This window comes from Pistacia vera, unplaced genomic scaffold, assembly GCF_008641045.1.
Source record: "Pistacia vera cultivar Batoury unplaced genomic scaffold, PisVer_v2 Contig993, whole genome shotgun sequence".
In the NCBI taxonomy this organism is placed as follows: Eukaryota; Viridiplantae; Streptophyta; class Magnoliopsida; order Sapindales; family Anacardiaceae; genus Pistacia; species Pistacia vera.
The window spans coordinates 304,301-327,009 of record NW_022196882.1 but is presented as its reverse complement, the minus strand read 5'-3'; the positions used below and the strand labels follow the sequence as shown (position 1 = coordinate 327,009).

Sequence of the window (22,709 nt, the reverse complement as noted above, 5' to 3'; positions counted from 1 at the left end):
TGTACTCTGATTCTATTGATGACAGTGCTACAATGGGCTGCAACTGGGATTTCCAGCTTATACAATTTCCACCTAGTGTGAAGAAATATGTTGTAGTTGATTTTCTGGTATCCTTATCACCTGCAAAATCAGCATCTATAAACCCAACCAGATCAAATGCAGTATTTCTTTTACAGTATTCAAGCCCAACACAAACAATACTGTTTATATATTTCAGCATCCATTTTAAAGTTGTCCAGTGTTCCATACCAGGGTTGGACATATACCTGCTTAACATGGAAATGGCAAAGGCTAAGTCCGGCCTAGTACTAATCATGGCATATATCACTGACCCCACAACATTAGCATAAGGGACAGACTCCATTTTCAACAGTTCTGACTCAGTTTTGGGACATTGGGACTTACTAAGTATAAACTGACTGGTTAAGGGCATTGTGACTAGTTTGGCACCAGCCATGCCAAACTTTGTGACTAGCTTCAGTAAATAAGATTGTTGCTGCAGTCTAAGTTCACTTCCCTTTCTATTCCTATTTATTTCCATGCCTAAAATTTTCTTGGCATTCCCTAGGTTTTTCATGCTGAATTCAGTGTTTAGTCTCTTCTTCAATTCACTAATTTGGGTTTTTGACTTACTAATCAACAGCATATCATCAACGTATAAAAGCAGGTAAATAGGCTTTACATTGTCCATTTTAAAGTAGAAGCAACTATCATACTGGCTTCTAGTGAATCTTATACCTGTTATAAAGGTGTCAAACCTTTTGTACCATTGCTTAGGGGACTATTTTAACTCATATAAAGACTTTTTTAGAAGGCATGCATGGTCTGGGAACTTGGGGTCAGTAAACCCCATAGGCTAGCTCATAAAGATTTTTTCCTCTAGTGTTCCATGAAAGAATGCAGTGGTAACATCCAACTGCTCTAGTTCTAAGTCTTAATATGCAACCACAGACAACATCATCCTTATTGTTTTGTATTTTACCACAGGGGAGAAGACTTCATTGAAGTATATCCCCTCCTTTTGGGTGTACCCCTTAGCCACTAATCTGGCTTTATACCTAGGTGGGTCAGCCATGGAAATGCCCTCTTTAAGTTTGAATAGCCACTTACATTGGGTCAGCTTCTGATTACTTGGCTTTGGAACCAATGTCCAAGTTTCATTTACCTTTAAAGACTGCATTTCCTCCCCCATGGCTGTTCTCCACTTGTCCCTATCCTTAGATTCCATGGCCTCTTCATATGTGTCAGGTTCAGACCTTAGCACTTCAGTACCTGCAAGAAGAGCAGTGTAAATTAGTTCTGAATATGAATACCTTGAGGGTGGTCTTACCTCTCCCCTTGTTCTGTCTCTGGCCAACTGATAATTTGTCAGTTCATGTTGTTGTGGTTCCAGGAACTCTTTTGCTTCTTCATTTTCAGCTTGATCAACTTTCTCAGGTACAATTTCAGTTTCAGGCTGTTGTGGTACTTGTGTTTCTGCTTAAGGTGGATTTAATTGATGGGTTGTGGGCTCTACCTCAATCTAAGTGATACTAGTCTGAGTGGAGTCAGTTTCAGTGCTTTTGGTTGTACCTTCACCAGGGTTAGTTCCTTTGCATAGGAATACTCCCTCATTAAACACTACATCCCTGCTCACTATGATCATGACCCCTGGTGACTCTCTATCCCACAACCTGTACCCTTTTGTGCTCTTAGGATATCCAAGGAACACACACCTAGTTGATCTAGGTTCCAGTTTCCCCCCTACAATGTGTGCATATGCTGCACAGCCAAACACTCTTAAATACCTTAGTTCTGGTCTTCTTCTAGACCATCTCTCTTCAGGACTAATTAGACCTATTGCTGTGGAGGGACTCCTATTCACTAAATAGGAAGCTGTGGAGAGTGCCTCTCCCCATAAGGTTTTTGGAAGGTTTGAAGTAATCAATAGACACCTAACCTTGTCTAGGAGTGTCCTATTCATTCTCTCAGCAACCCCATTCTGCTGATGGGTATTCCTGACTGTCCTATGCCTCAAGATCCCCTGTTCACTACAAAACTTGTCAAACTCTAGATTGTAGAACTCAAGCCCATTGTCAGTCCTAAGGGCTTTGACCTTTCTACCAGATTGGTTTTCAACTAAAGTTTTCTAGTCTCTAAACTTTGCTAGGGCTTGATCTTTAGACCTAAGTAAGAATACCCAGACCTTCTTGCTGTAGTCATCTACTATTGAAAGAAAATCAATGTTTCCACCATGAGATTTAACCTTTTCTGGCCCCCATAAGTCAGAATGTAGATAATCTAAACAGTTGTTTGCTAAGTGGACTCCCTTAGGGAAACTGTTCCTGTGCTGTTTACCAAGAACACAATTTTCACAGAATTCTAAACTGGTGACTGTGTCTTTCCCAAACTGTCCTAGCCTATTTAGAACATCCATCCCCTTTTGACTCATATGGCCTAGCCTCAAATGCCACTTTTTGGTTACTGATAGGTTTGGAGACCTAAGGGTTGTGCTGTTACAGTCAGAATAGAAACTATCACAGAGTATATAGAGTCCATTTTTCTTTTCTCCTGTCAACACAAGATTTTCATTCTTATAGACATTCAACCACCCACTGTTTGCCTTATAGCAGCAGCCTGCTTCATCTAGTGTGCCTAGAGATATGAGGTTTCTCTTTAAGTCAGGGATATACTTGACTTATCCCTGACTTTGGTTAACCTGATCAGTTTTCCCCCACTTAATCTAAAGGTTATGCAGCTAATTCCCTTAACTCTACATGCTTGGTTGTTTCCCATGTACACAATCTCATGATCAGACTCCTCAAGGTCTTGGAACCAACTCTTATTAGGGCTCATATGGAAAGTACACCCTGAATCTAAAACCCATTCTTTTGCAGTGTCAGATATTGACACTGTTAGGACTTCTGGTTCATCCATCTAGTTACTAGTAGAGGCTAGGTTGTTCTCTGTATTCCCTTGTTTCTGTTTCTTCTTCCAGTCAAAGCAGTTTTTCTTTAGATGGCCTGTCTTGTTACAATAGTAACACTTCCTAGTTTCTGTTTTGGTTTTATTGTTTCCCTTCCATTTCTTCTTATTCTTACCCCCTTGACTAGCTTGGAATCCTTGACTAGACTGGCCAGGTTCTAATCTACTCTTTACGAACAGAGTGCTATTGTTCCTCTTAAGAGTTTTGAGCTCTAATTCCCTTGCCTTAAGCCCAGCCACTATCAAATCAACACTGGGTACAGTACCGGAGTACTGAAGGGCATTTTTGACTACTTGGTAGACTTCAGTTAAGGAGTTTAACAATATCATGGCAAGACTAGTCTGTCCTAGTTCTTGGTCTGTGCCTTTCAAAATTAGATTCATCGTAAGAAATTCGTCTAAATTTTCCTCAATAGACTTCGAATTATCCATCTTATAAGAGAATAAGGCTCCCTTTAAGAAAGCCAAATTCGATGCAGACTGTAAGGCATATAAAGATTCTAGTTTACCCCATAAACTAAGAGGAGTTTTGAATCCATCTACCTTCCGAAGAACACTATCCGAGAGATTCATCACAATCAAGTTATAAGCTTCTTCGTCAATCTCTTCCTTCTTCTCCAGTCTCTCCACAGACCATTTCTTGGGATCCTTTTCCAGCGCGATTGCAACCTTGTTGTGTGAGAGAAGAGCTTTCATCTTCTTCTTCCAGCTCCCGAAATCGATCTTCCCATCATATTGGGAGATCTCCATACGGGTAGTACTCATTTTTCTGTAACAGAGGGGAACAATTGTCTAAGGTGTACGTGGCATTGTTACACCAGAGGTTGCCAAATACTGCTAGGCAGTTTTTAAGGCTATTTCTGGTTTCCAGTCGATATACCCTTAGACCTTGGCCAAGATTTGAAACCCTAGATCCAATTTGGAGACTCACAGGAATCAGTAATTCGAAAACTCCAAATTTCCCGAAACCCTAATTTCACGAAACCCTAATTTCACGAAAGATGGCTCTGATACCACTGTTATAACTTGAGTCTAAGAAGATCTATTCACCAACACAAGCAAACCACAACAAGATTCAAGATTAAACCACACACACACAACCAAAGCACGATTTACCGTGGTTCACTTATCATTTTATGGATAAGCTACATCCACGTTGAGCTCAGGAACGGTATGAGCTCGCTGCACTTTCAAGAACAACCAAGATTACACAGATTCGACAACCCCAAATGTACACAAATACAACCTGCAATCAGCCTAACAAGATACCCTCTAAGTACCTCTAACCCGAGAGAACAACACTCTCTCCCGAATGATTAATCCCCCTAACCACTTGAACTGATTACACGAACAATCTGAAAACTCACAACCCTAACTCTCTCAATCGCCCAAAGAGAAAAAACCCTAATAATGTGTGTGTCCCTCGATTCTAAGCAAAACAAGAGTTTATATATGGTTGACTAAGAGACTGATCCTGGCCGTTGAATCTGGAGTGCATCCTGTGGTCTAAAATCATCCCGGTTATTTGTCCAAAACGATGTCGTGTTCCTTTACCCAAAATGACGCTGTTTCAAGCTTCCACTTTAACAAGACAAATAACAACCTTAGGTCACAAGACGTAGAGTATATCTTCTGTTTGAAGACAACATCATTTTGTTGATCCATTCTTTTACGTGTGTGCAAAATTATACTTCAAATTACACCTTCAATCGCACACACACACGAACTAGAGTTCCCACATTTATTATAACTCTTCATTTGATAATTGAAGTACATAAACTGACATAGCTTCACAGAAAAATTTTACTAACACTTTCTTACAACGCTATAAAACATGTAACCAAGGGAGTCCAAGAAATCACAATATATAAACCTTCATCTTCTGATGATTAATAAAGGACCTATAAACCTCTAGAAGCCAACCACAAATCCAAGCTCCATGCTTACATAGAACAAATCCACTTCATCTCCATAATCGTCAATTTCCTCTCCATTTTTGTGGTCAGGTAAAGGCTATGAAATAGTATCGTCAGTGCAATTAGGAAGTGGAGGTCCAAAAGTTTGTTGCCAATATGGTAGGATGCATCAAAGCTTTGAAGTTGAGTGCTTAAAGGAATTCTCCCACTCAAGTTGTTATAAGATAAGTGCAAATGATTCAACATTAACAAACTTGAAATACTCTGTGGGATTTCACCATAAAGCTGGTTTGCAGAGAAATCAATTGAGAATAATGATCCCATAGCTCCAATATTCTTAGGAATTCTTCCCGTAAGAGAATTCTGTGACAAATTTAATGACAACAATGCTCCAACATTCTATTTGCGAGTTACCAAAACAAAAACAGCTTATTAATGTCCCTTGAGACCCCTAAAAGAATAGACAATATTAGATGATGTTTATCACCTATTCATTTTCTAAGTAACTAACGGATGACTAACGGAACTTGAGGCTACCATTAGAAGGTATAGAACTTTAACAGCTTCTGTAACATTTTCCGTTCAAGTCTTCATGAGCTAAATATTAACTGAATTTTGAATAGTAAGTTAGTTAGTTGATGTGCTTCTCGTGCCTGTTCCATTTCAGAAACTGATCTGTTCTCTTTCTTTGCTTAGCACACGACAAGATCAATGGTTGTTGATAGAAATTAAATCTTCCATTAAAATGATGTAGTCTTTCATAATTCAACTTTTAACTAACCCAAAATGCAACCAATTACTCTCACATTACCTGGTAGACAAATAATAAAATGTGTGCTTTGGGTACTATTTTTTTAATATAATAATGTTAACACTCTTCTCCAAAATACATCTTTTAGATATTAAAAAATTTTCCAAAAATAAGCCTAACTCTATTCAAGTGGACCACTTCCACCTCAACAATTTAATGATCGAAAAAAAAAATAAATAAATAAAATTACACTTATGAACCAGATTTCTATCAAGTCCTAACCAATCGAAAAAATTACAAGTTACACCTGACAGTTGCCAACAATAAACGGGGCTTTGCATTAGCACACTTGGATCTTGTAACAGTGTTCAGTAACAGTGTAGTAACTGTTAGGGTGCTGCCGTTACCTCTTTGAAATGCCATGGGGACTCTTTTCTTTTTCTGCATAATAAACCATATGAAATTTAAATTTAACTTTCATGAAATTAGAAAATAACATTAAATTTAACTGAAAAAGCAAAAAAACAACAAACAAAAAGCAACCAGTCTCAGATTTTCCAAATCATTCGTAGACAAATAATACAGCATAACTATGGGTACTTCTAGGCCTAATTTTTCAAAAAAATAACAAATTATGGTCTTTGATCAAAAGCGTATTTGTGGAAATTCATAAGATAGTTTGATTCATTATTGAGTCAATAAAATTGAAATTTTGAACAATGAGAAAATAGTGATTAGAAATTATAGACAAGGATAATTTTTTAGATCATCGCTTATTCAAAGTTTAAAGTCTAGCTCCTAAAACGGTTTGGAAATCTGGTCACTTTGAGATTGACGGAATGCTAAAGGAGGTAAAACAGTATTGTTTGTTTTTATCAAATCGATGAGCCCATAATTCTCCATCTAATTATTTGAATCAATAGATATTATCTATAATAAGTTACTAAATACAATTTTTGGAATAGCATTGACTGAAAGTCTTCTAAAACAGAGTTACTAATTACAATCATGCCAATTATTCAAACTTTGATTCCAAGAAAGAAAATATAATTTTAAATATTTAATAATTGAGATCTAATAACATCACTAAGGAAGCACCTTGTATTATTTTTCAAATTAGTTTTTAAAAATAAAATTGATAATAAAAAACAAAATGGTTATATAATATATATGGGTGGATTACTTGCTTTTGAAGATATGATACTTGATTATCATTTAATTTGCATAAATTAATTTATATGTACAATATCAATGAAATATGTCTTAATTATAGTTGATTAAATTAAGGTAATCTTTTTCCTTGGAAAATAAGATTGTGGAGCATTAATTTTCAAATTCTATTTAGAAGATTCAGTTTGGTAAAAAACTATTTTTAGAAACTTACACATTGTCCCTATAGTTTCTTTCTTTTAATTAAGGAAAATATTTTTATTTTTTTATAGTTGGAGAAAAAAGATTATATTGAGTAGATGGGCCTCCCTATAAGATACTTCCAAGCACATAAGTCTAGGTCAATAGTTGCTGATAGACCTGGAAAATTAGGAGCATTTCACCTAATTTTAGAAGTAAAATCTTCTAAACACAAAAGTCTAGGTCAATGGTTATTGATAGATCTGGAAAATTAGGAGCATTTCACATAATTAATTTTAGAAACAAATTCTTTCCAAACATGAAAGTCTAGGTCAATGGTTGTTGATAGACCTGGAAAATTAGGAGCATTTCACATAATTTTAGATGTAAAGTCTTCTAAACACAAAAGTCTAGGTCAATGGTTGTTGATAGACTTGGAAAATTAGGAGCATTTCACATAATTTTAGAAGTAAAATCTTCTAAACACAAAAGTCTAGGTCAATGGTTGTTGACAGACCCGGAAAAAATTAGGAGCATTTCACATAATTTTAGAAGTAAATTCTTCCAAACACAAAAGTCTAAGTCAATGGTTGTTGATAGACCTGGAAAACTAGAAGCATTTCACATAATTTTAGAAGTAAATATGTAAAAAAATAACAGCTTTGTTTTTCTACGGTTTCAAACAAATTTAGCAAATCTGAAATCAAGTGAACACTGCAGTATGATAGATTCATAGACAAATCTTTCTTTTCAATTTTTTTCTTTCTTTTGTTTATTACATTTTGTTACGTAAATTTTTTGTTTATCCATATCAGAAATTAAAGATTTTTGTGCCCAATTAAATAAAAAATCTATTTCATTTCTGGCTGTTGAGTCATGGCTGTGTTAGCAAGGCTACATTAACACACATCTTGCATAGTTAAATGACCGAATGTTCATTACCTGAAATGAAGCAAACATGATTTTCATTATCTGAAATGTTCAACAACCACTAGTACTCACATCTCATTTCAGCACTCACAAAATTAGCTCCATACATGAAAATGACCGAAACAGAAAACAAAAATCTAGTGAAATTTTGTTACAACACAGCCTCTTCTGTTGACAAGCAGAGGAGCTATTGCACTCCAGAATCCTACAATTAATCCAAGTGCCATGCTTACATAGAACCAGTCTATTTCATCTTCATTACCATCTTTCTCTCGTCTTTTTTTCATCCTTTGGTATTGGAATAGTCATAGTACAACTATCAGAAAGTGGTGGACCACTATTCAACTTTGCATTCCCAACTCAATTGGAAATGAATATAGATATGATTTCTTGATCTCAAAGATCATAACCACTAGTCACATTCCTTTGTAGCAAATACAAAATACATAAGCTCCAAACATTCAAAGATTAAAAAAAATAATAATAAAAAAAAAAAATAAAAAAAATAATTCTAGTAACATATCCTAAAAGGACTAGTGAGTTTCCCCTGGAGGCGATTCAAGAATTGACAATACATGTACCTTCATCTCCTGTTGACGATTAGAGGTCATATTACACACTAGAATCCCACCACAAATCCAGCTGCCACGCTTACATAGAACCAATCCACTTCATCTTCATTACCGTCTTTCTCTCCTCTACATTGATCATTGGGTGTCAGTCACTGCACAATTATTAGGAAGTGGAGAACCACAAAGTTCATTGCCAGTAAAACAAGATGCAGTAAAGCTTTGCAGTTGAGTGCTTAAAGGAATTTTCCTAGCTAGATTGTTGTTGGATAAGTTCAAGACACTAAAAAATGTCAACTTTGAAATGCTTGATCGGATTTCACCAGAAAGTTGATTCCCAGATAAATCAACAGTCTCTAGTGATCCCATAGCACTTATGTTTTCTAGGATTCTCCCAATAAAAGAATTGTGAGATAGATTCAATGACTACAAATGTCGAATCGGTCGTCACGACCACAAAATTAAATATAAGTACCGTAGTTAGCAGTAAGAAGGGTCGAATCCACAGGGAGTAAAGGCTAATGACCTAATGTATATTTGAGTTAACGAAAGGGAAATTGGCAAATTGATTGATTAAAACTAAGGAAACTAATTAATTGCAAGAAATTAAAAACATCAAATAAATTGCTAACTAAAACACAATATTGACAGTGTTACCGCTACGGATTCGGTTCAACTCAAGACCAACTCTCACAATTCCTTTCCTCGCTCTTCAATTTCCTAAACCTACAAGGCTAGGTAAATCAATAAAAACATCTCCCGGCAATCCAAATATAATCTTTCATGTATCCCCGTTGTCTTAGTTACAGATCAATTGATTAAAGATTATCATTGACTAACGAAAAAACGTTAAACCATTAAACACCACTAGTTGGTACAATGCTAACAAGGGCAACCTATCAACTTATATCATCCAATCAACCAATTACACAACGAATGCATTCCTAGTAGAAATTATATTAAACACTAATGCAACTTGATTGCAATCAGTATGGAAGTAATTTAAAGCCATAATCAACATTCAATAATCTCAAACCAACATTCAATTATGCGAAAAGTTGTATATCAACAAACGTTCTCAATGGACATTATCAATTCAGCACGTCAAGCATCAGAATAATATTAATAGATCGCAAACAAACTGAAACAAAAGCAAATATAATATGAATACAAGAAACTTAACCAAATGTCCAACATTCGGGCTCATCCAACCAGTCAAGAACTGCCGAGAAGATCCATGAGTGTCGATTCTGATCTTGCCTATACCGTAACAGGCAACCGGGAGCTCAGCCGCTCATGGTGGTGTCAACGAAGACTGGAACTAGGGATGGGCATAATACATGTCCACGTGGAGGCCCATCCCGACCTGGCCCAAACTGGGTGGAGTTTCCTCGAATTATTTGGGATTTGGGTCGAGCTCAGGCTGAAAATTGGTCCCCGAATTCGGGGACGGGATTGGTCTTACCCCGGCCCAGCCCGACCTGTCCCTACCCCGTACAATATAATAATAATAATAATAATAATAATAATAATAATAATTAATTTTAACCATTTAATCCTATATTAATTTTAATAGTTGAAAATCAATCAATAAAATCATAAATTATACAAGAACTAATTATAATTATGTGAGTAATTTATGAAACCATATACAAATAGGTAATAAATAAAATTAGATTAAATATAATAAATCATTATAAATATTTGTAATACATAACAAATATGTTATATATGTATAATGTATCATTTGATAAACATAATATATATGTTATTTATGTATAATATATCATTTGATATTTTGATTAATTATAATAAATCAATAAATCATTATAATTTTTTTTTTGTCTCTCATTGAATAATTATTTCAATTCCATTACCTAATTGCCCTTGTTATATTATGGTAGTTATTTATTTAGAATTTATTATAATATATATGTATAATGTATCATATGTAATACATTATGTATTATTTAGAATATTAATGAGACATTATAATATATATGGTATAATTTATTTAGAATTTACTATAATATATTATATATTATATATTATACATTATATATAATATGTTATTATCTGTAATCGTAGTATCGTATATTCATATGTTAATACTTGTTACTTAATACAATAATACATAATATTATACCATTAACATATAATATACTTACATATATGTACAATGTATCATAATTATAATTTTAATAGTTTAACTAATTATAATAAATCATAATAATTTTTTTTAAATCATTAAAATTTTTTAAAAAATTACCCCAAATGGGGATTCCCCGTTTGGGGGGTCGAGCCTAATTAGGGCATCCCCCGAATTCCCCATTCAGGCTACGGGCCGGGACTATGGAATCCCCTTGGGCTTTCAGGCTGGGGCCGGAGTGAGGGGTCCTCGGCCCCTGCCCATCCCTAGCTAGAACGTCGAGAATGGAGCTAGTCATGGCAAAGAGGACATAACTGACAACAGATGGCGTGCTTCGTGGCTAGAGGAGACAATGAAAACACTTGGAAGATGAAGGGACACAACTTGTTAGAAAACGTTAGTGTTCAACGGTGGTTCTCGACGACTGGTGGCGGAATGGAGATCCAAGGTATGGGGAGAAAGCTCTCGAGCTGGGGAGTCCGTCTATGTGGCTAGGAAGTTGAGACGACGACACTGGAAAAGGAGCGAAAACACGTGGGGAAGTCTAAGAGTCACGTCTTGGGAAGTGTTGATTCACGTTGGAAAACGACCAAATCGGTGGCAAGGAAGCTTGAGGAAGGTGAGATGGCACTAGGGGAAGATGACCCAACACTCGGCAAGTCGAACCGTCACTAGAAAATGGCAAAAACGGCCTGGGAAGTTGAAGAGTCGCGTGACTTGGGGAGGTGAACTGTTGTCTGGCCTTGGTTTGTGAAGGAGGTGATTTTGGAAGATGGAAGATCGTCGGAGATGCACGTCAGAGCTTGATCAGAGAAGGTGAAGGGTTTTGGTGGGCGGCAGCCACCAATCTGCGACCTTTCACTTCATTTTTATACAAAATGTGATAAATTACATGTGGTGCCTACATGATTCAAGAGTGACAAAATCAACCCCTTGAAAACATGCCTTTTTTACCCCTGAATAGCATAAATGAGACAAAATCACCCCTAATCCATAAACCACAACCTAATATCAACTCACACCATTTCCAAATTCATTCCAAATATGCTAAATTCATAAGAAAACATTAGGATGCGATTTTTCGTGGATAAATTCATAAATTCTTTAATTGCCTCAATATAATTTCATTTTAATCACACATACGGTCATTTTATCACCAAAATAGAATCACTTTCATGACTCTAACAGCAACACTACAAGATTTGTCACTTCCATCGGAATCTCCCCAATGAAGTTACTTTTTGAAAGGTCGAAAACTCTCTAAAGATTCAAAATTGTACTGTATTCAGGCATTTCACCTTTATTCACAAGTAAGGCATGCTCCACATAACTTGAATCAACATATGCATAAGATTCATATTATAATTCTAGTCCAGAAGATACCATTTTCGTCATCTTAGTGAAATTATTGATACATCTTGGTATGGTTCCTAATAAGTTGTTATTAGCAAGATCTAAGATTTGTAGAGAACTAAGACGGCAAAGTTCCCTTGGGAAAAGACCGCTAAACTTATTTGATCGAAGGATGAGAATCTCCATTGTTGAAATTCTTTCTCCTATCCACACTGGGAGATTTCCAGTAAACTTATTTTCACCAAGATCAAGTGTGACTATCTCTGAACAATTTTGAAGTGACACAGGTACTTTACCAAATAGGTAGTTTTTACGAAGATTTAATGATTGAAGAGAACTTAAAGACTGCTACAACACGTGAAGTGAGGGTTTATAATAAGAAGCGTGGGAAGAGGCACCAGGGAATCAATTGTGATAAAAGGGAACAACTAAAGTGTGAGAGAAGCAAAAAGGTGGAATCAACAGGTGGCAACAGATAAGAGGCTGAAACTGAAATTCCGTTAGAGAAGGAGGTGAATAAAAGGGAGCAGCAGAGGTTGAAAAGGCATCAGAGAAGAATTGAGAAAAAGGGGAGGTAGCTGGCCCTCGAAGTCCAGCGTATTAGTTTCATTTATTTTTCCTTGCTGTTTGTTAATTAAATTTTGGTATTTGGGGTGTATCCATACTTGAATGTAACTCAGATTTTACTAGGAATTACATATTTGAGATTCTGAATGTTAGATTATTTACAATCAATGGTTGAGTAACTTGATGTTGGAAAATTGTGGATGATTGAGTAAACAAAACAGAGTAGGTTCGCAACAAAGACCCAATAGAAGTTGGAAGGTTTGCCGTAAATCTATTGTTCTCTAAATTTAGGACTTTTAAGTTTTGCCAATTCATCCAACAATCAGGCAATCCTCCAGATAAAAAGTTTATACTAAGGATGAATAGCTGCATCAAACTTCTTTTCTCATTCATCTCATTGCATATAGAATGGAAAATTGATCCTGACAAAGCATTGTTGGAAAGATCGAGTACATACATATTGAACGGTATGAGAGGTAAAGGACCCGATAAATTATTTGAATTCAGGTCAAGCAAATCAAGTTCACTGGAGTCGGTTAAATTTGGAACCTTCCCATAGATTTGGTTGTGTTAGAGATTTACAAATGCTAAATGAAATTTAAATAAATATATTGGCATAGTATCTATGATGCTTGAGTTGGATAAATCTAGATAAAACAAATTCCTTTGTGAACGAAGCCAAGATGGAAATTGAGGCCCTAAATGACATAAACCTAATCCTAAAACTTGAAGTTTAAATGGAGGAACCCAATGAGGAGAGACTTTTAACATTAGTGAATTTCCAGATGCTTCAAAGTCTAACAGTCTTGTGAGATTTGAGAAATGGATTTCAGAAAGAGTTCCGTTTAATTTGCTGTTGGAAAGCTAAAAAACTTGCAAGGATGAGAGTTCTCCTTATGACGATGGAACTGGACCAAAAATAGAATTGGATCCCAGAAGAAGTGCATACAATTTCTTAAATTGTCCAAGTTGATTTGTCAGTTGACCAAAAAGTTGACTACACCTCAAATCAAGAAACTCCAGGGTATCCGAAGCACATTTAGAGAAAATATCAAGAACTTCAAATATTTCTTGATTTAATTCAACAACTAAGATAGAGACTGACCTTAAGGTGCAAAGCCTTCCCATCGATTTTGGGATTCCACCTTCAAACATATTATACGATAGATCAAGTCTCGTGATAGAAGTCAGGTTTCCGAAAGCAGCCGGAATCATGCCTGTCAAGCTATTTTCCGCAAGAAGAAGGACTTCTAGATGGCTAAATCTATACAACCAATCGGGTATAGAAGAACTGAAATTATTCTGAGATAAATCCAAATGTCTAAGGGAAGTCAAGTTTTGAAGTCTATCAGGGATTGGACCTTCAAAATTATTTAGACTAAGATCAAGGGTGGCAAGAGATGAAAAATTTTCATTGGGTTGGGAGGAAAGTGGTGGAGTTGACAATTTGATAATTTTAACACTACTAACGAAGGTAGAGTGTGTATCACTTGCAACCAATCAGAGGAATTGCTAAGAACCACACTCAAATCAAGGTGTTCCAGGAAAGAAAGATGAGATAACCACCAAAAATTTTCAACAAATAGCATATATCCCCAGGAATCACCTAGACAAAGATATTGCAAATTAGATAGATTTCCAAGTTGGTGAGGAATCATACCCTGAAAGGGATTTTGAGAGAGATTGAGGTATCTTAAATCCTGCATAGAACCAAGAAATCTGGAAATCTGTATTCCTTCAAAATTATATCGCTCAGGTCCAAGGAACGCAAACGCTTCAAATCAAGCAAAGAGGGATTTATCTTACCGTGCAACTTTGACCTCTCATGAGCTTCATATTGAGCATCAGATTCAGCTGGAGATGATGCATCATCCTCTTTCACTGGAGGAGTTCTTAAATCTGAGCTTGAGGACATGTCCTGTCAAGTTGTCACAGAAAATACCAGACCATGTACTGCAATCTCCATGACCAGAAGTCCAAGAGGCAAGCCGGTTGGAAGGATCTATCAGATCTTTCTTGAACCTTAAAAGAGCTTGTCTTTCACTTTCAATGCAACCCCGGCAAGAGCTTCCTCCGCAGAAGCTAATGTTGAGGGTTGTGACAATGAAAAGAAGGCAAGAAAAATTCTCATGGTTTTCTTCTGCATAGGAAAAGTTTATGGAAGAGGAATTGTGAACGAGATTATTATTCTTAGTCGCCTGCTATTTATAGAGTTTCTAGGTAAACCTTTTCTCATTATTCCACCTATCTTAGGATCCACTAAACCATCCAACTAGTTTGTCCAGAAATCAATTTTAAAACTTGTAGGAAATTTCTTTGATCTTTACTCATAACATCAGGATTTTAAAGATGTCAGTGGGCCGGGTGGCTCCAAGATCCCCTGTTTCGTGCACTTGAGAGAAGTAGCAAAAAATTGTAGAAAACTTTTACGACTTTTAATTTCTACAAGTCTCCACTAACAGACGGGACTTAAATCAGAGTCAATTGCACGTAATCAATCCATAGAATGCAATTTGGAAAGGTAGGAAATAAGTGAATTAGCAGAATACTTTATAGACTTCTATTTCTCTGTGTCTCCCACTGGCAGAGTGGACTTCAACTCAATTATATTTTAAATTCTTCAAGTCTTCTACTAATAGAATACTATTTCAATAGACTGAATTCACTTCATCAGAACCCATGAAAAAAAAAAAAAAAATGTCAATACCATGTGTAATGCTTGGCACTAGTAGTTATTTATAAAGTAAATAGTAGTTATTTATAAAGTAAATAGAAAGTATCATGGGCGACATTTCATGCTACAGAGACAGCTACAACTTTTCATCCATCCAATTACTTTCAATCATTCACATTAATAAAGTACGTAGACTCCAAGTCAAATCCTATTCAGCTGACCCGAGTAAATCTATTCATCCATGGAACTTCTCATGAATGATCAATTAAATTGCTCATCTGGAGCAGAAGTCTGAAAAGTAGGACCTCACAGTATACATGTAATTAGTCAATAAAGCTTACAATAGAAAAGTATCAAAGTTTTAATTGATTTTTGTAACCCCTCCTTCAAGTTTAATATATCATTTAAGTGAAAGAATATGTATCTTTGAACAGTTTCAGATTAGGCTTTTGGCATTGCAGAGTAGCAAGTGTCCCGAAAACGAAATTCGCATCTCCTGTTTTGTGCTTTATTTAGAACGGAGAATTGAAAGGAAATAACAATAACCTGAATAAAAATCACCTGCCAAGTTCAGATGGGTCCTTGGAAAAACCTGTAAAACATCTTGGAAGAAGAAGTTTATGGGGAATGGGACCTACATTAAGAAAGAAGATTTTTTACCTTCAGAGACTTGTATAATTTCTTATAAAGTCTCAAAGATCCTCAAAGATCTGATAACCAGCATTTATATTGGGATCATTTATTAATAAACAAAAAGTTTAAGTTTAAGTAACAAAACACTTAAAGAAGAGAAACAAAATCACTCTGTTCCAGGCTCCCCTGTTTCAAGCTCTGTTCAAAACAGAGGATTAAGTAGAGATTTTTGTTGTATGCACAAATATTCATCAATTCAATTGCTCCAATGATCCAACACGAAAACAGATTTGGGTCCAAACGTAAAATAACCAGAAATATTTTCTTACAACACAACCATATTAGTTTCAAAAAGCTGTCTAACAAAAGATAATTAAAAAAAAAAAAAAAATCTAAATCTCTCTAAAGAGACAAGTTAAGGACTTATTACGTCCCATAAACTCATCAATCCAATTGCCATGCTTATGTAGAACCAGCTAACTTCATGTTCATTAGCTCCAGTATCAGAAGTCATAGCACAATTTTTGGGCAGCGGAGGTCCACAAAGTTCATTGCCATTGAAACATGATGGATCGAAGCCCTGTAACTGAATGCTCCGGGGAATTATCCCAGTCAAATTGTTATTTGATAAGCTCAAGTGACTTAGAAACATTAGATTTGACATGCTTTGTGGGATGTTTCCAGAAAGCTGATTTCCAGATAAATCAAGGGCCTCTAATAGTGTCAGAACACCAATACTCTCAAGAATTCTTCCTATGAAAAGATTGTGCGACAAATTCAATGACTTCAATGCTCCAAGTTTTGTCACTTCAAAAATGGACAATCTTGTGAGATTGGCAAAATGGACTTCAGAAAGAGTTCCACTGAGATTGTTATACAAAAGATCATGAGATTCCAATGATGAAAGTTCTCATGAAGAAGATGGGAAAGGACCTAAAAAAGTTGGTTCTCATTCGAATCCAGAAACTCTAGTCTGCGGGAAAAACATTCTAAGAGCTTGCTTCAACCTTAAAAGAGATTTGTCTCTCGGTTTCGACGCAACCCTCATAAGAGCTTCCATTGCAAAAGATAATTTTGATTGTTGCTATAGCAAGAAACTTAAACAAAAGCAATAATTTGATGACACTCATGGTTACTTTTGATTGGCATACACCAGCAAATAGAAACTATAGAGAAGGGATATGAGAATGAGACTTAATAATTTTTTTATTGCCACTGATAAAACTCAATGATCTCACTAACCCATTAATGGTTTTGGGGGGAATTAATGATTAATTAGCATTAAGATTTTAAAAAGTTATGTATCACCAATGGGATGCATTATGCAATTGTGGTGGCTAGATTTTGATTCTTATAATTTACATATGGGTCAAATTATATTTTAATTTCTTTTAGTCTCCCACTAATAGAGTAACTGTTTCACGGGAATGAACTCAGGTCATCAGATGCCATGACGAAGAAAAGGTGAATAAATAAATGAATTAAAGAATTCAATCTTATTATCAAAGACCGTTCTAAGTTAAACATATGTAACTTTCTTCTGCACAGCTTGAAACTATTTAATAAGTCTGAAATCAAGTGAAGACTTACATTATCATAGGCAATTAGTCTTTCTTTTAAAAAATTTCAAGATTTCGCTTTCTTTGTGTATGAATAATGAATTTAAAACCTCTATTGCCAAGGGATTAGCTACGTTTGCATTACCATAATAATTTTAGTTTGTGACAAAGAAAGCAATGCAAAGATAGATTTTATCATCTGAAATGATCAACAACCACTAATGATTACACCCCTTTTTGACACACACAAAATAAGCTCCCAACATGAAGAAGACTCAAAAGTTAAAATCCAGAGCCATTTTCTGATAACACGTAATAAAAAATGTCAATGCGAAATCAAGTGCTCCTGATAAACTGTCAATGTGAAGTCCCCTGATCAAGACCTCATAATACAAGTCGAGAAAGTGGCAAATAAAAAATTTAAAGAATTTCACTTTAATCTGCAGAAAACTTTATAGAATTTTCATTTTTTATAAGTCTTCCACTAACAAAGTGGACATCATCTGAATTAAGTTCCCCCCTCCCGCTCCCCCCAGCCAAAAAAAAAAAAAAAAGGTAAATTAATAATTGCGAAAGAAAGGCTTCATTCTCAAGAGTAATTGATACGTTTCAAGTCAAGTGAAGATCATAGTATTCTTAGAGTAGTTCAAATTTTAGTAGATCCCATAGTAAACTCCAAGCCAATAAAAAGAGGACAGCATATACAAAACACAGCTTTGATTTTTTCACTTTTGTCCCTTCCAAGATTCCACAAAATGATTTACTTTGTTTAAGTCTCCCACTAACAGACAGGACTTAAGTCTATTGTGTTTTAATTTCTGTAAGTCTGCCACTACTGGAGTATTGTTTCACTGGAATGAAATATATGTGCCATGGCCAAGTTAAACTGAATGATTAAATGAATTAAGGGCAAATCAGATCCTCAAAGATCTGATAATCAGCATTTATATCTGCTATCACCTCTGTTCAAATTATATTTGTTTTCATATTTCTCTTGTTCTATTTACCACAAATATTCTTTCGTCATTTCTTTTTAATTTTCACATTTTCTATTTCTTTGTTAGCAGATTTTACCTTATTTCTGTAATTTTTTCATTCATTCATGAACTCTTTTGCATGTCCAACTCAGACGGAAATGAATGCATTAATACCTGTAGTCTGTAAGAAAGACACAACAAATATGATTAATTTCATGATCGCAGATGTTCATACTGTTGATCCTATCCCTTTTTAGCACATTCAAGATAAACTGCAAACATTATAGAACCCAAAAAAAAAAAAAAAAAAAAGGAAAAATGGAAAATTCTAGTAACATATCCTTACAAGACTACCGAGTTTCTCTTGGAGGCGATTCAAGAACTGACAATACATGTACCTCCATCTCCTGTTGAAGACTAGAGGTCCTATTACACACCAAAATCCCACCACAAATCCAGGTGCCATGCTTACATAGAACCAATCCACTTCATCTTCATTACGGTCTTTCTCTCCTCTGTTTTGATCATTGGGTGTTGGAACAGTCACTGCACAATTATTAGGAAGCGGAGGACCACAAAGTTTATTGCCAGTAAAACAAGATACATTCAAGCTTTGCAGTTGAGTACTTAAAGGAATATTTCCAAACAAGTTGTTGTTGGATAAATTCAAGTGACTCAAAAACGTCAACTTCGAAATGCTTGATGGGATTTCACCAGATAGTTGATTTCCAGATAAATCAACAGATTCTAGGGATACCATAGCACCAATGTTTTCTGGGATTCTCCCAATAAAAGAATTGTGTGACAGATTTAGTGACTGCAGTGCTCCAAGATTTGTCACTTCAATAGGAATCTCCCCGGAAAAGTTATTTTTGGAAAGGTCTATAATTCTCACAAGCTCCAAAATTATACTGTATTCAGCCATTTCACCTTTATTCATAACTGATGCACCCTCCATATAACCTAGATAATAATCTGAATCAGATGCATATTCTAGTTCTGGTTGAGAAGTACCCAATATTATCATTTCGCTGAAGTTGCTAACACATCTTGGTATAGTTCCAAAAAAATTGTTATCTGCAAGATCAAGGATTTGTAGAGAACTGAGATGGCAAAGTTCCCTAGGTAAAAGACCGTTAAACTTATTTGATCGGAGGATCAGAATCTGCATTCTTGAAAATGTTTCTCCCATCCACACTGGGACGTCCCCAACAAACTCATTTTCACCAAGATCAAGTTTGACTATCTCTGTCCAATTTTGAAACGACACAAATACTTCTCCCAAAAGGTGGTTTTTACGAAGGTTTAATGATAGAAGAGAACTTAAAGTCCTAATAGAGGTAGGAAGGTTTCCAGTGAAACGATTGTAATCTAAATTCAGGACTTCTAAATTTTTCCAATTAAACCAACAATCAGGTATTTCCCCTGATAAGAAGTTTTTACTAAGGATGAGTATTTGCATCGAACTTTTTGTCTCATTCATCTCATTACACAGGAAATGGAAAATTGATCCTGAAAAAGCATTGTTGGAAAGATCAAGCGAAGACATATTAAACGGGATAAGGGGTAACCTACCGAATAAATTATTCGAATTTAAGTCAAGCGAATGAAGGTTAGTAAACTCGGTTAAATTTGGAATTTCCCCATAGATTTGGTTGTGAGAGAGATTTAAAAATTTTAATGGAAATTTAAATAAATATTGTGGAATGGTGTCAAAAATGCTTGAGTTGGATATATCAAGATAAAGCAAACTCCTTTGTGAACGAAGCCAAGATGGAAAAAGAGGCCCTAAATGGCAAGAACTTAATCCTAAAAACATAAGTTTAAACGGAGGTATCCATTGAGGACTGACTGTCAACATGAGAGAATTTTGAGATGCGTCAAATTCTAACAGTTTTGTCAGATTTGAAAAATGGATTTCAGAAAGAGTTCCGCTTAATTTGTTGTTGGGAAGATAAAGATATTTCAAGGACGAAAGTTCTCCTAAGGACGATGGAATCGGACCAGAAATAGAATTGTCTGATAGAGCAAGTGTCTGCAATTTCTTAAATTGTCAAAGTTGATTGGTCAGTTGACCAAAAAGTTGACTGTCACTCAAATCAAGAAACCCTAGAGCATCTGAAGCGCATTTTGAGAAAATATCAAGTACTTCATATATTGATTGGCTTAAGTTGAGACCTGAGATAGAGACTGACCTTAAGTTGCAAAGCCTTCCCATCGATTTTGGGATTCCACCTTCAAACATATTTGCCTGAAGAAAAAGGTCTTCTAGATGGCTAAATCTATTCAACCAATCAGGTATAGAGGAACTGAAATGATTGTAAGATAAGTCAAGATTTATAAGCGAAGTCAAGTTTTGAAGTCCATCAGGGATTGGACCTTCAAAATGATTTAGACTTAGATCAAGGGTGGCAAGAGACGAAAAATTTGCAATAGGTTGGGGAGGAAAGTGATGAAGTCCACAGGATGACAATTTTAGCACTACTAAGGAAGGGAGTGCTTTTATCACCTCAAACAAATCATAAGATTTGGTGAGATCCACACCACTCAAGTCAAGGTGTTTCAACAAAGAAAGACGAGATAACCACCACAAACTTTTAGCATGTAACTTCGCATCTGAGAAGCCACCGAGGGCTAGATATTGCAGATTAGAAAGATTTCCAATTTGCTGGGGAATCACACCTTGGAAATCACTTAAAGAAAGGTTAAGGTATCTTAAATTGTGCATAGAACCAAGAAACCTCGGAATCTGAATTCCTTCAAAATTATGATCACTCAAGTCCAAGGAACGCAAATGCTTTAGATCAAGCAAAGAAGGATTTATCTTACCGCCCAATTTTGAGCTCTCAGGAGCTTCCTCTACAGGTTCAAAACCGGCTGGAGATGCAGCCTCTTTTACTGGAGGAGTTCTAAGGTTGAGCTCGAGGACATGCCCTGTCAAGTTGTTGCAGACAATGCCAGACCATGTACAACAATCTCTATGACTAGAACTCCAAGAGGCAAGCAAGCTCATAGGATCTATGAGATCTTTCTTGAACCTTAGAAGTGCTTGTCTCTCACTTTTGATGCAACCCATGTAAGAGCTTCCTTTGCAGAAGCTAACATTGATAGTAATGAGAAGAAAGGCAACAACAATTCTCATGGTTTTCGTTTGCATACCCCTCTAGGAAGTACTTACAACAAAAGGGAAATGTGCAAGAGAGTATTATCAATGGCATGTTATTTATAGTTTTTTTCATTTTCCTTTCATTTTCCTTTTGAAAAGTATTCATCATTGATCATTTTATTCATATTTTAGTCTCCCACTAACAAAGTAGACTTAATTAACTAGAATAATTCTTTTAGTCTCCCACTAACAGAGTAATTCTTTTTTATTCATCTTTTAGTTAATTCAGATTAGACTTAATTATTCATCTTTTAGTCTCCCACTAACAGAGTAGACTTAATTATGTTTTAGTTTCTTTAAGTCTCCCACTAACAGAAAAGACTTAAGTCAATTATGTATCATTTCTATTGAGTCTCCCACTATCAGAGTATGGTTTTACTAGAATGAATAAAAACTAAATAATTAAATGAACTGAGGGTACAACAGATCCTCAAAAATCTGATTATTAATAGATATATTAAGATCTCTTATTGCTTAAATCACATTTTAAGTGCTTATATTAATAAGTCCTGATAGTTGATTTTATAAGGTCGTCCTTACATATGCTATAAGCTCTGTCTAATTATATATATATATATATTTTTTTTTTTTTTTTTTGCGAATATGAAACTTTTCTCTTGTACCATTTATGCACATACCATTATATTTTTTCATCATTTCTTTGAAATATTCATGTTCTGTTTCTTTCTTTAGTAGATATTACCTTCATTTTTCATAAAATTACAACTACAGTTTTCAGAATGGACTTAAGTCAATTAAAGAGAAAACTATCCAAGCTTTTAATTTACTGTGGATTCAGTTCAGATCACTTTTTCTTGGATTGAACAGAGAATTCATGATATTCACAAGTTGCAGTTCCGTATACTTTTTTTCTGCAAGTATGCAATCATGCTTGATGTTATATCTGATATCCATTCCAAATGTTTTACGTAGCACACAAAGTTTGAAAGATTAAAGCCAAAGTATTAAATACAAAATTACCTGGTAATTAATGTTACCTTAAAAAGTAATACAAAGACAATTTACTCTGTTACATAGAGAAGTGCATGAATTAAGTTGTAATCTGCTCAACCACCCCTGCAATTGTAAATGTGAATGAGAATATTATAAAGGATATGATATATAAAGCTTTTATTTATAGTGGAATCCAA

At 35.3% G+C, this 22,709-nt stretch overlaps 2 protein-coding genes across 2 annotated transcripts; both read right to left on the bottom strand.

Annotated features, from left to right (window-relative positions):
- Window positions 1-13,443: 13,443 nt before the first annotated feature.
- On the bottom strand, window positions 13,444-19,941 carry LOC116121532 (receptor-like protein EIX2). Its single transcript, XM_031407483.1, is given in 8 exon segments — window positions 13,444-13,913; window positions 14,042-14,294; window positions 14,297-14,379; window positions 14,432-14,689; window positions 15,785-15,857; window positions 16,287-16,719; window positions 18,567-18,664; window positions 18,739-19,941. Coding segments are annotated over 8 exon segments (2,871 nt in total).
- On the bottom strand, window positions 18,708-21,557 carry LOC116121544 (receptor-like protein EIX2). The gene has a single exon (XM_031407499.1). The coding sequence runs from the start codon at window positions 21,547-21,549 to the stop codon at window positions 20,446-20,448; it is 1,104 nt and encodes a 367-aa protein (XP_031263359.1). The 5' UTR covers window positions 21,550-21,557; the 3' UTR covers window positions 18,708-20,445.
- Window positions 21,558-22,709: the final 1,152 nt, after the last annotated feature.

Coding starts and splice junctions, on each gene's coding strand:
- LOC116121544 (XM_031407499.1), bottom strand. CDS start 21,549: ATGCAAACGAAAACCATGAGAATTGTTGTTGCCTTTCTTCTCATTACT.